This window comes from Macrosteles quadrilineatus, unplaced genomic scaffold (assembly GCF_028750875.1).
Source record: "Macrosteles quadrilineatus isolate MER2022 unplaced genomic scaffold, UCM_ALF_1.0 Scaffold_3__2_contigs__length_128488019, whole genome shotgun sequence".
NCBI lineage: Eukaryota > Metazoa > Arthropoda > Insecta > Hemiptera > Cicadellidae > Macrosteles > Macrosteles quadrilineatus.
In genome coordinates, this window is record NW_026542596.1 from 19,479,188 (window position 1) to 19,491,839 (window position 12,652).

General features: G+C 40.0%; 1 protein-coding gene across 1 annotated transcript in view; it reads right to left on the reverse strand.

Annotated features, from left to right (window-relative positions):
* The window catches only part of LOC128989600 (transcriptional coactivator YAP1), a 61,342-nt gene extending 55,754 nt beyond the window's left edge, over positions 1–5,588 (reverse strand). The window contains exon 1 of the mRNA XM_054411535.1: positions 4,920–5,588. Coding sequence (XP_054267510.1) covers positions 4,920–5,398 — 479 coding nt within the window. The 5' untranslated portion in view covers positions 5,399–5,588. The remainder of the gene's footprint in view (positions 1–4,919) is intronic.
* Between the last annotated feature and the right edge of the window lie 7,064 nt (positions 5,589–12,652).

Genomic DNA, 12,652 nt, shown 5'->3' on the forward strand with positions numbered 1-12,652 from the left:
CCTCGATTGTAGGCTTTTGGTGCCGTTATTAAAACTCGACTACAACTTGATACTGTACACTCCAATTCTCCGGTTCCCGACCTGGATGGTGGCTAGTTATTTGATTTAATTTACAATTACATATTGCCCTTGCGATTAATCAAACCCGTTATTTAAGCCACACAATTATTAATCTTACTTTTTTTATTTAGGCCTATAAAACGTAAAAATAACCAAAAAATTTTTAATTCTGAACAATCTACAGACAAAACTCTAATTTTATTTATATTGAAAGATGTGCTATTAATACAGACTTATAAATTAATTTTGTACTACAAGAGACTAATTAGCATGTTTTAATACATCAAGTCGGCCAATTTGCATGTGACGAATATGAAACATTTTGTTTTTAATTTATAACCTAGAATACATTATTTTCAGATATGACGAATTGATCAATAAATCAATATATTTACGCGCTTATAAGTGAAGTATTCAGTGAAGCGTAGTTAATAGAATTTACTCCAAGCGTCTGGAGGGTCCGTCGAAGTACCGGCCTAGCCATGGTCGGGTTCCACCCTGTGGTCAGGTAGTCTGCCTCAACTTATATTGAGACAGCCTTTAGAGCTCAATCCCCAACATGAACTAGCCTAGTCAAAACAAGCAGATCTTACAATGGGAAGAAGTCTGCTTGTGTTTACTGTTAGGAAGTTTACCGTATCGTGATAGCCAGAAAGATTCTAAGATTCTAGGCCCTATTTTATTATAAAGAGGTAGGGCCTAGATTTAAAACTCTTCTGAAGACTGCCCAACTAGGCTACCTATTTAAGTTTTAAAAAGTACAGCTATCTTAACATTTTTTTAAGGGGGCCAGGGTTGTAAGAAGTAGGCCTAGGCCATGGGATTCCATCGCAGGTGAAACAGCATATTGTGCAACCTGTGTTATCTTAACAGAGTGTTATCGAAACGAAACTAACTGTTTTGGGATACGCATATACTTTAGCTTATGCGAAAAATACCCCCACCGCTGGAAACCTGCAGACTAAGCGAATTTCAACTTGTCTGATTACATATTTACTAAAATATTTCTATAAATAAGACATATTCCCAATTTAAATAACACTAGTGTACATGTTGCTCGAAATCGAGCAATTGCAAAGAAGTACAGGAGTTATTTACAAACAAATTACTTGGTTGAAAACTTATAACAGTCATAATTTCCAATGATTTTAAAAGAGCAAAAGAGCCAACTAAAAGATTATCAACCAATGGAAATACTTAGGTACAATTTACATAACAGTCCTTTTCCATTTTAAAGGGTGAATTTTTAACAATCAAACTGCCCATGGACGGGAAAATGTAAGCTTACAATTTATGGTCAACGTAAAAAGGCTGTCAGCTTTTATTAAGTACCGTACCTAAGTTATCTAGCCAATTTGTAGACAATAAGGTGTAGGCTACTTTAAACTCTACAGGACAGAGTTAGGCAATAACTGGCAGAAATCTGAAATGGTGTTATTTGTCATAGGCTTAGTCATATGCCAAATCCTTAAAACTTAAAATAAAAATTTAATAACTAACTTATATCGTTAAACACAAACCAACATCCAAAACTATACACATTTTTAATACAACTTCGATAATTTACACATTGACTGTTTACAACAACTTTTTCTTCTCACTATTAATTTTTGCTTCGCAACGGGAAAAATTTGTTTCATAATTATTGAAATAGATTTATAATAATCCAATAGATTTATAGTTCAAGATTAAATAAACCTACCACATAGTTGTTTTTTTTTATCAGCTGTCTAAAATTGTGAAATAGGCTAATAGACATTTGACAGTTCTGGTTGTTTACATTTAAATGTCAAAGCAAAAGTAAACATTGTAAATTTTCTCATGCTTCCATGGAGACCAAAATTATCAATATTTAATTTCTGACAACAGCTGGAGTTTCAAAACAATTTTTGTTTCCCATGTTAATCTTATGGAGAAATACGAAACTTTAAAGGGCCCCAGAACCTCACTCTCTAATTATTTCCCTAAAAAGAAAGTTTCCTGCACAACTTCACGTTAAGCTCTTTCCAATGACACCAAAAACATGTCAATCAGTTGAGTAGTTTCAGAGGAGTAATTGTCACAAAATTCCTGCTTGCGTATTAAATAAGTATAGATAGATTAGATTTAATGAGTGCTTAGGTTTGCTGCTACGAGGAAGGTACCTAAATAGTGTTTTTTGATCAAACGTCAATAGTATAGGATGAAATAAATAAATTTGCCAAATTTGATCAACATATAAGTTATCCATAAACAAGTAAACTACAGCAGTTTTCATTTTCTCCATAAGAATAACATGGGAATTTTAAATTTGCACTTTTTTTTATTTTCTCAGTAACCATTAGGCAATACAACAATGCTCCAATATACTAATTTATTTCTTTTTTTAAGCTCTACAAAATGGTTGGGAAAGAAATTCCAAAATTTTATGTTTTTAGGGTCAAAAATCATGGGAAAACCCCATTTTACCCCATAAAACCCTCCATAAACCCCCGTTCCCATTGTCAGATCATGCTGGTTTGCGAACTCGTTCGAATAAATGTAGGTTTACACGTTTATACCAAATTTAATCAAAATCGGATAATTTTTGCTCGAGTTATCGTGCTAACGGACACATAAATCAGCAGCCCTATTACGTGAACACCTAAATTAAAATATAGGCTATATATGAATTTGAACGGAAGATGTTTTTGGCCACTGGGGACCTCAAAACAAAAAAGTAAATCGGTCCCGCGTCCAGGTCTTACCATGAGACCTACGGTAATAGCTTATTCCCTACATGGGAAATTCGCTAAAAGCTCTTGCTCCATGTACAAACCGTCTAAACTCTAGAAAAGAGTGTTGCTATAGGCCTTTAGGGACTGTAGGCAACAACTAAAAACAGAAAGCTTTGAAATCAATTTTGAATGGCCCAATAACATTTGCAACTCATTTTAACACTGAAAAAAAAAGAGTTTAAATCGAAACGCTTTCCGCCACATAGGCCTACATATTGTTAAAATGCTCACCATACAATTTTGCAGTTAACTTTTTCTAGAAGAAGCAATAGGCCTGCACAATTAAGCCATCAATTAGGCCTAAATGCAGTTTTTGGTGATATAAGTTAAACTAGGCCTATGATAGGTTCATGACTTTAAATATAGGTAACTTTAAATGTAAGTGCTACCACCATGAATTACTAACCATAAATAGGTGACTTAAAACACGGAGTTTTCTTCCTATCAAGGTGCTTATATTAAAGTTTAAAAAATGTGTTTTCGATTGGTTGGCATTTTTAGAGGTGGAGTGCAGTTCCCTGTATTAAGTCTTATATTTTGGTTTTATTGTAAAGTTAATACCTACGGTACATACTTTTCACAGTCAAATGGCTATTTGATCCATAGTTCACTCATTAATTCAAACTGAACATTACAATATATAACTTAACGTAGGTATTTACACTGCCCGTTCTCCAAAACATGTACACGGTATGTTACGTCCAGTCGCGTGTCCATTTCTCAGCTACTAAGCATTGAATGTGGCATCTTGTTATTGGGTATGGAGTGCAATTGCATGAAGTTTTTTTATAAAACATCCTCTATCAAGTCGTAAACAATCTTGAAATGGTTCTTCAAAAATCTAAAAAAACTCACAAAACAGCCTTTGTCTAAGTTAAATGGTTAATGTATCACTAGTTCAAAATGTTCTTCCTCGGTTCTCTATGTACCTAAGTAACTGTGATTGCACAATCGAGGTTCATTTTTAAGAATAATGACCATAATTTCCTCGTCTTCTATTTCACAATCAACAGAAACTTCCGACAGTTGCTTCTTAACAGCTTGTTAACATGAGAGCGATAGACAGGGCGTTTGTCAAACGCACGTTAAGCCAAGTAGCTTACCTAGGAACAAATGGGATGGTTCACATGCAAACGTGCGCTTTGAACCAACGTCGCCAAAATGCAGTGCTTATAGTTTTCACTTCAGGCGCTATATTTTCAGCGCACTTCTAGCTCCTTAGTCACACTGGAGTAGTGGGTTACACTAACGCTGTGTCTACCGCTGTCACGTGTAGGCTAAGTTACGATTTCACATTTTGCTAAACTTGTGCTCAATGCGGAGTCTAACGTCGTCATTTGAACAAGCTGTAAGACTCATAATAAGAGCACTAACACTACAGTAAGTTAGCTAGCAGCAACCAACTGTTGGAACATTCTTGGCCAACGGCTCTAATACGATCAAGGCCCAATGATCACCGCCTGGCAATCCCCACTCAGCGATGACCTCTTCAGACGTGTCTTGAACAACGCACCTTTAAGTTAGCTTAACTTATTACGATTTCATACTATTAGTTGCTTAGGCTATAGAAAAAAACTTTCTGCGAATCATTTAATTCACCCTACCGGTAATGTGTTTAAAAATCAAAGCTCCAGTCAAGGTTTAACCAGGGCAAGAAAAAACTGTGGTAAAAGTAACTTAACTTAGAGGTACCGGTACCGGTAACTGTGAGTTAACACTTAACACTTATTGACTTGGGATACTGTACCAATAAGGCCAACAAAACACTAAATAAGTTAGAGTGGCAAAGAACTTTTAAACAGGTTAGGCTTGAAGCTATGTGTCACTAAAATATTGTCTAAGTTATGAAAGGGTGTCTAGTAATCTGGTGTCTACAGGAAGTGTTGACGACCAAAAAGTCATTTTAGAAAGCTGTAGTGTTGGTGTCTAGGACAGTTCCTACAAGTCTTGTAGGAAAATCCTTCGTGGTAGCCTACCTAGCCTAACTTACTCCTTAAAGGGGGGAGAGAGGAGTAAGCTTACCTGATAGGTAGGCCTATAGGTTAAAGGTGGTCTAATTTTTAAGCCTAAGGAAACAATATAAGTTAATTTCAGCTTACTTACTTGAGAAAATAAACTTGTCCTTCTAACGTTCTCGCTTGTTCCCAACCAGGTGGCAGAGGTCCTAGATCTTGATCTATGTTGGTTATATCGTAACTTCGTTGAGGTTTATGTTGATGTTGTTGTTGATGACCAGCAGACGCATAAGTTTGTTGCAATGAAGCGGGGGAACTATGAGCTCGAGGATGATGAACTTGTAATCCAGTCGAGGTAGTTGTTGTCGTTGTCGTTCCAAAAGCAGAATCAGCTGAATTTTCTCTGCTATGGGATATAGAAGAAACCGAGGGTGATTTCGAACCTGTTGACGGTGGATTAAAAAACGAATTAGGAAGTTTACGCATTCGAAAAGGCACTGCTAACATTCGTTTTGAGTCTGGTTTTAAGACACTGTCAAATAAAGCCTGAAGTTCAGTATCCGAATCTTGGTCCATCCTAACAACTAAGTTACTTTTCAGCTGTTCTACGTCCTGGTTTAGAGCCATATTTAAGTAAAAAAATCACCTACTAAAAATAAATAATCCCCCGAAAAAATAACATTAAGTTGAAAACAAACCCCACCCAACCACTCACGCACATCCAACCCCGACACTGATCCACTGCTCTCTAAATAACTATTCACATTTTCCGACAGTCGACAGCCGCAGGTAGCTCCGCTCGGAATGTGATTCTGCGCAAGAGAATATAATACCAGTTCAGCGCCACTCCCCGGCTCCAAACACTACTCACTAGCTAGCACATAATGATAATGAGCAACCAAGTTGTTCGTCGCAGCGCCACTAGGCAGCAGCACTCTTCAGCTACTCTTACTCACCTGTTTCCGCTAATGGTTGCAGGTATGCCAATTATACAATTAACAATAAATATTTTTTTCGTCATCATACTGCAGCAAAACAGCCGTTTTTAATGCATGCGTTGCGGGTCTAAAGTAAAGTATTATTTTTACTCCCTAGGGAGTAAAATTCATTTTAGCGAATTTCCCTATAGGGAAGTAGCTAAAAACCGTAGGTGGCACGAAAATACCTAGGCTCGGGAGTCCTGGGACCGATTTACTTGTTTATTATGATGTCCCCAGAGGCCAAAAACACCATTCGTTCAAATTTTTAACATGTATATAAATGTTTACTTGTCCGATTTTGATTAAATTTGGTTTAAAGGTGTAAGGTAAGGTGGGATAAACTTGAATAAGTTCGAACCACAGCATGATCGGACCATGGTAACGGGGTTTAATGGGGGGTTTTATGGGGAAAATGGTTTTTCTAATTTTTTACCCTCAAACACAAAATTTCCCAATTTCTTTCTAGACCTTTTTAAAAAGTCCACTAAACAGCTGCTTATTTGCATAAGCAGAATTGGAAACCTTGAAAACAGGAAATCGTTTTGAGAGGTTATAAATTATACATATATAAATATACATATAAATTATTACGTTTTCTAGATTTGTTTGTTAATTAATACGGTATGCAATAGGTACCTATGACGAAAAATTGAGTTCACAACACGGGCAAAAAGTGACTTTTTAACCCTCGCTGCTCGCTCACCTCGGCTTTGCCTCGATCTTAAAACTTGACCTCGGGTCAAAAAGAGTCACTTTAGGCCTAGGACCTAGTGTAGTGATGAAATATATTGTGGCCACTGGCCAGTGTATTTGATTTTCTAAAATGCTATGGGAAGGGAGGGAAAAAGGTCCACGTAGGAAGGGGTGAAGGAAGTAGTCAAGGCGAGCAGTGCGGAGTGTGGGAACCATTTTTGGCAGTAAGATTAATGTATCTGCAATACTAAAATGCTATGGGAAGGGAGGGAAACAAGTCCACGTTGTAGGAAGTGGTAAAGGCGAGCAGTGCGGAGTGTGGGAACCGTTGGTGGCAGTTAGATTAATGTATATGCAATACTAAAATGCTATGGGAAGGGAGGGAAACAGGTCCACGTCAGGAAGGGGTTAAGGAAGTAGTCAAGGCATTAAGGCAAGCAGTACAGTGTGTGGGATCCATTTTTGGCAGTTAGGTTAATGTATCTGCAATACTAAAATGCTATGGGGAAGGGAGATAAACAAGTCCACGTCGTAGGAAGTGGTAAAGGCGAGTGGTGCGGAGTGTGGGAACCGTTGGTGACAGTTACCTAGATTAAGTATCTTCAATACTAAAATACCATGGGAATGTAGGGAAATGGGTCCACGTCGTAGGAAGGGGTGAAGGAAGTAGTCAAGGCGAGCAGTGCGGAGTGTGAGAACCATTGGGGGCAGTTATATTAATGTATCTGCAATACTAAAATTCTATGAGAAGGGAAGGAAACAGGTCCACGTCTTAGGGAGTGGTGAAAGAAGTGTTAAAGGCAAGCAGTGCGGAATTTGGGAACCATTTATGGTATTTTAAGATACATTAGCACAGAAAACATACTACTATTACCCAGAATGCTCACCGCGTGTTAAACAGTGTTAAGTACTCGGAGATAGCTTTGCCTGTCAATTCGTAGGCAGGGCCACCAGCATTGCTATATGCTGGTTGCATTGTATATGCTGGTGACGCCTACGAATTGACAGGCAATTAAAGCTCTCTCCGAGTACTACATGTGATTATGTGAAGTATAAACGGATCACAACTCCAGCAGCCTTGACAGTTTTGTGAATGATGGGCTTACTTACTTTACTTTCCGTGTCCGGAAATCAGACTTTGCTTCTCCAAAAATTAGTTACTGATATGGCTTTGTCATTCGCTTGTAAAAGATCATCTAATGTGCAAGACTGGTCTAGGTGTGGCCAGATCAGCAGATGGCCAGGATCCTGAACAGCACCACACACACACAAGATGTTTTCTTCGTCTAAGAGACCCCATTCTGCATGTTTAACTTGCATTTTGGTACCTCGACCCTGATTCGATTTAGGGTCTTCCACACCGTGTGATGCAGGCCTCCACCAGGAGCCTGTTCTTCCCTGGCTGGTATGGGAGGGTTAGTCAACGTGGCCTCCCACCTTGCCACCCGATTGCTTGAGAGTGATCCATCCACGACTCGTGTCCGTGATAAAAAGCTCTTTCTGGACCGAAGCCGTCGCTCTGCAGGTTGGTGGCCGTATAATGGGTGACGAGGGTCGGTCTCTTGCTTAGTCCTTTCTGCGTCGGCAGCGACATCACGTCGGATTGATGGGGGGGCGATCCCTATGATAGGATAGAGTTTGTGTACTGGGGTTGGTTTCAAACACCCAGTTACAATCCGAGCCATGTCATTGACTGCAATGTCAACCTTTTTTGCACGTGACGATGCATTCCATACTGGTGCACTGTACTCCGCAGCAGACACACTGAGCGCTAAAGCTGAGGTTCTGAGGACATTAGGGTTAGCACCCCATCATCTGCTGGTGAGCTTCCTGATGATATTATTCCTCACTGAGGCTTTACCCCTTGTCGCAATACATTTGCGCCTTAAATATGTCAGTGTGCGGTCCAGTATGACACCAAGATATTTGGGTGTAGGACAATGCTGAAGACGGTCTCCCTGCCACGTCACATTCTACTCACGGCCAGCTTCTCTACTGTTTAGGTGAAAGCATTGACTATTGGATACAGAAGAAGACATTCTATCTATATGGATCAGCTGTCGCCAATTTTTTACTAAAAAATAATGTAGTTGTGTGAGCCAGTCACAGATTGCGCTAGTGTCTAAAACTCTATTTTGTACCTTATTTTTGTTACTGACATAGTTGCTGGGTCACAACAGTTGTTATAGCTCATAATAAGTCATTCCATCGGTTTTACTTGGTAAAAACCATCGTGTAATCTGCAGAAATCAGTAATTTAGATCAGCGCAATCTGTAGGTGGCTCACATCAACTAAGACAAATTTTATTTAAAATCAGGCTACAACTTTAACACGGGAATGGAATGTCTAGTTGTTGTATAGTTGTTGTATTAATAGTCAAAGGTGGAAGGCACAAACTTGGGTCTTAGCAGGGTTCGGCTTGAGGTGATTTGCGTGATAGTACTGGGAAAGTTCATTTAGAGTCATAGTCAGCTTCTGTTCCACCTCTTCAAAACTCCTACCTTGTGCCGGCACCGCCGTATCATCGGCATATATACTGACATGTAGCGTTTGGCAAGGGTTGGTCGTTAGTGTATATGTTATAAAGAGCTGGGGCTAAGACGCTACCCTGAGGCAATCCATTTCTTTAATTCCTCAATCTACTTTTCTTTCCTTGAAGGGACACGAAAAACCACCTGTTATGAAGAAAAGTGCCTATCATTGAAGTTAGCTGATAGTCTTTGGTAATGCTGTACACTTTTCCCAAGAGTCCGATGGTTTACGGTATCGTAGGCAGCTGTTAAATCTACAAAAGCGACACCCGTGATCTGTTTTCTCTCAAACCCATCCTCATTGTGCTGGGTCAGGTTTAAAACTTGGCCACAACAAGACTTGCCTGATCGAAAGCCTGCCTGTTGTGGAATGATCTTTTGTTCCAGAAAATCGCCGATTCAATTGAGTATCAGACGTTCTAAGATTTTATATGTGTGGCATAAGAGAGAAATAGGTCGAAAGTTCTTAGTATCGTTTCGATCTTTCCCAGGTTTGAGCAGTGCAGCCACACGAGCTTTTCTCCATGCCTTGGGTATATGCATTTGGCTTGTTCATGAGGCTTAACAACCATTGCTTAGCATTTTTACCTATAAGTTCTTTAGCTGTTCGACTCTGATCTCATCAATACCTGGAGCTCAGAGCTCTATTAGTCTTTAAGCTGGTAATGACTGCAGTTATAGCATTGGTCGGACATGGTGAATGGTTCTTCCAGGAAGTGATTCTCACTTCACATCACGCACAACAGGCTCCCGGTATTTTCTTCCATAGGTTTTGCCATTTAAAAGAAGGTTGGTAGCGATTTGATCGGCAGTAACTGCGTTGTAAAGTTGTCTTTTGGTTTTGTCGCATCTCCATTTATGTTCTTGAGGAACTTCCAGGCCCGTCTGCTGTTCCCCTGCATATCTAAACTCTCCACAAGATCACACCACTTAGTTTTGCGATTTTCGGCAATGACTGACATAATGCTCTTCCTGCTAGAAGTGTGTCCTCAGCAAAGGGATCATTGTCAAAGAGACCTTGGTATCGTTCTAGCAGTGCTTTGCCTCTTCAGAGAGTCCAGCGATGTTATGGGTTCGACAGCCTCTAGGTACGGTATAATTTTTCTCAAAACCTGCTGGATAAGCTTGATGAAGGAGTCATACATATCAGGTTGTGGAGGGATATTGGCGATTTCTCTGTCAATGATCTCCCGAAAACCTGTCTAGTTGGCCTTTTTGAAATTAAACCTCCGTCTTAGAGGGACAACTTCAGGTTTAACAACAGCACTAACGGTGCATACTATAGGTCTGTGTTGAGTTCGGGGAATCGGATCACCTACAGACTTTTCACACTGTGAGGTAATCCTGCTGCTCACAAAGATGTTGTTAGGGTTCTCTCTTCCATCTACCGCTGTTAAAGGAACAAGGGAGCTTAGGATCGTGTATGAGCTGCAGGTCATTTGCCTCAGCCCAGGTTTCAAGTTTTGTCTAATTTTCACTTGTCTCTTCAAATCCCCAAGCAATTCTCTGACAATTAAAATCCCCCAAGACAAAATTAATGTCATCATAGCATAGATATTCGGGCTCTGTAAATACATACTGAGATTCGGGAGGCTTATACAAAGAGGTGACGCTGTACTGTGGTGTCCTGACCGTTAGTATCTCAATATTGTTCCTCTCAAGTCAGCGAAGCTGAGGTGATGTCAATGTATGGCCTGGCAAAAACAGCGCTACCATATTGATCATGAGGTCTCTCTAGAATCAGTCTCATTCCCTCTATATGTTGGGTCTAGGTTTTAAAATGCCCCGGTGTGTTTCTTGCACAAGGAGGAAGTCGCATTCGTACGTCTTGCACATGCATATCAGACAGTAATACTTCTTTGTCTCTCGACAATCCCTCGATATCAATTGAGATTGTTACTAATAGCCTTGAAAAAGACTGTTTAGGTTGATTCATTTTTCGAAGTCTTCCGGTGAATGATGGAGATATTTGCTATTAACTACCAAACTTAAGTAACATTTTATGTTTACTTAACTTGTTATCTACACATAATTAATCTATTAATTAACTACAGTTGGTGATCTTTTAACCTACTATATTTATTTTTATAAGGGGGAGGAGATAAAAATGCTTTTACGCACACAGTTGGTTAGCCTGTAGGGTGAGACTCCTGAGATTATAATAAGACTACTCAATAAAACAAAACCCCCCTACAACACTATGTTGGACACAGGACCGTACCCAGCTTTGGCAGGCCATGGTAAAGATATAAGGCCCTCAGGGCTTGTGCCGTTTCTGACATTCAATTCCATTGACCTAGACTGCATCATGGTCAGGTCAAGCTTCATTGCGCGGATAATAACCTGGACAAAATGTGACACACATGTCCATAATTGTCGTCACCATCCGTCACCATCGGGATGACCGTGTCCAACAACTGTCTTACAAGTTGTTGAGTCTCCAGGCGGGGCCCTTCCCAACCACGGGCAGCGGAAGAAAGTGTGCTCCACATCGGGAGTGCCCAGGCAGTAGATGCAATCGGGTGATATGATGAGCAGGTATGACCGGAAAAAACCGTGACCCGTCAGAAACTGGGTGAGGTATATTGATCCACCTCACCGTTTCACCAATCAAACCATAGTTGGAACTTGTTGAATCAGTCTACTGGTCCAGCGTCTCCGTGTCTCATGTTCCCAGCTCTCCTGCGAGAGCTGATAGGTTCAGGTGCACTCCTCTGTGCTTGGATGGTCCTCCCCACATTGCTGATAAATTGCTTTCATTTCCACCGCCAAAAATTGGTTGGGGATTACTCTAGCGACCACCAAGATGGTGGGTTTGGACACTGTTTAGTAGGCAAATGCTACCCTGAGTTCTGCCTGACACAGCACACGGGTAAGTCGCATACAATACCCCTCCTCATAGAGCGTGTCTGCCAACACTTCCGCACTGTAGTGGAGTACGGACTGGACTGCAGACATCAACAGCCTTCTTTGCCTGTACCTGGACCTCCGACATTGGCCATTAACCGGCTAAGGGAAGAAATCACCTTAGCGACCTTGTCTGCCATATGGAATATCTGGTCCCACCAGCTCAGCTTAGTGTTGACAATGACACTAAGATACTTGGCAGCACGAACTGTTTGTACAATTTCACAAAATTGTTCAAACCATGAGGTTTACAAACAATAGTGTAGAGATCATTTCTGTGTAGATTTGTACGCTCTACATTTTATGTCTCCACATATATATCTCTAAAACTATCAAAAAACCAGTTTTAGCCGCCATATTTCCAATATAGCAGCGTTTTCCCAAGGGTGCCAAGGTGGCATATTCGTAATCAGCGTAAAAAGCTGAGTCTTAATCAGTCAAAAAACCTATGTCTACCCAAATTTCCAGGTCATGTTAATTACAATGGGTTGACGCCCAGACTAGATCCTGTATAGCCCATTGAAAACGTTTAATATTAACAGTCACAGTTAGCTTGGTAAGGTAACAGGTTCATAAACTGTGGGTCTCAGGTTCAAGACCTGTTGGGGGAGATATATTTATATTCTTGTTTTTTTATCATAATTTGTTTTATTAACTATTTAATCAAAATACTCAACTGATAAATATATATGCATTTCGTGCAAAATCATTATTATTTTTTGTTTATGTTTGTTGTTTGTGGGTCTCAGGTTCAAGACCTGTTGGGGGA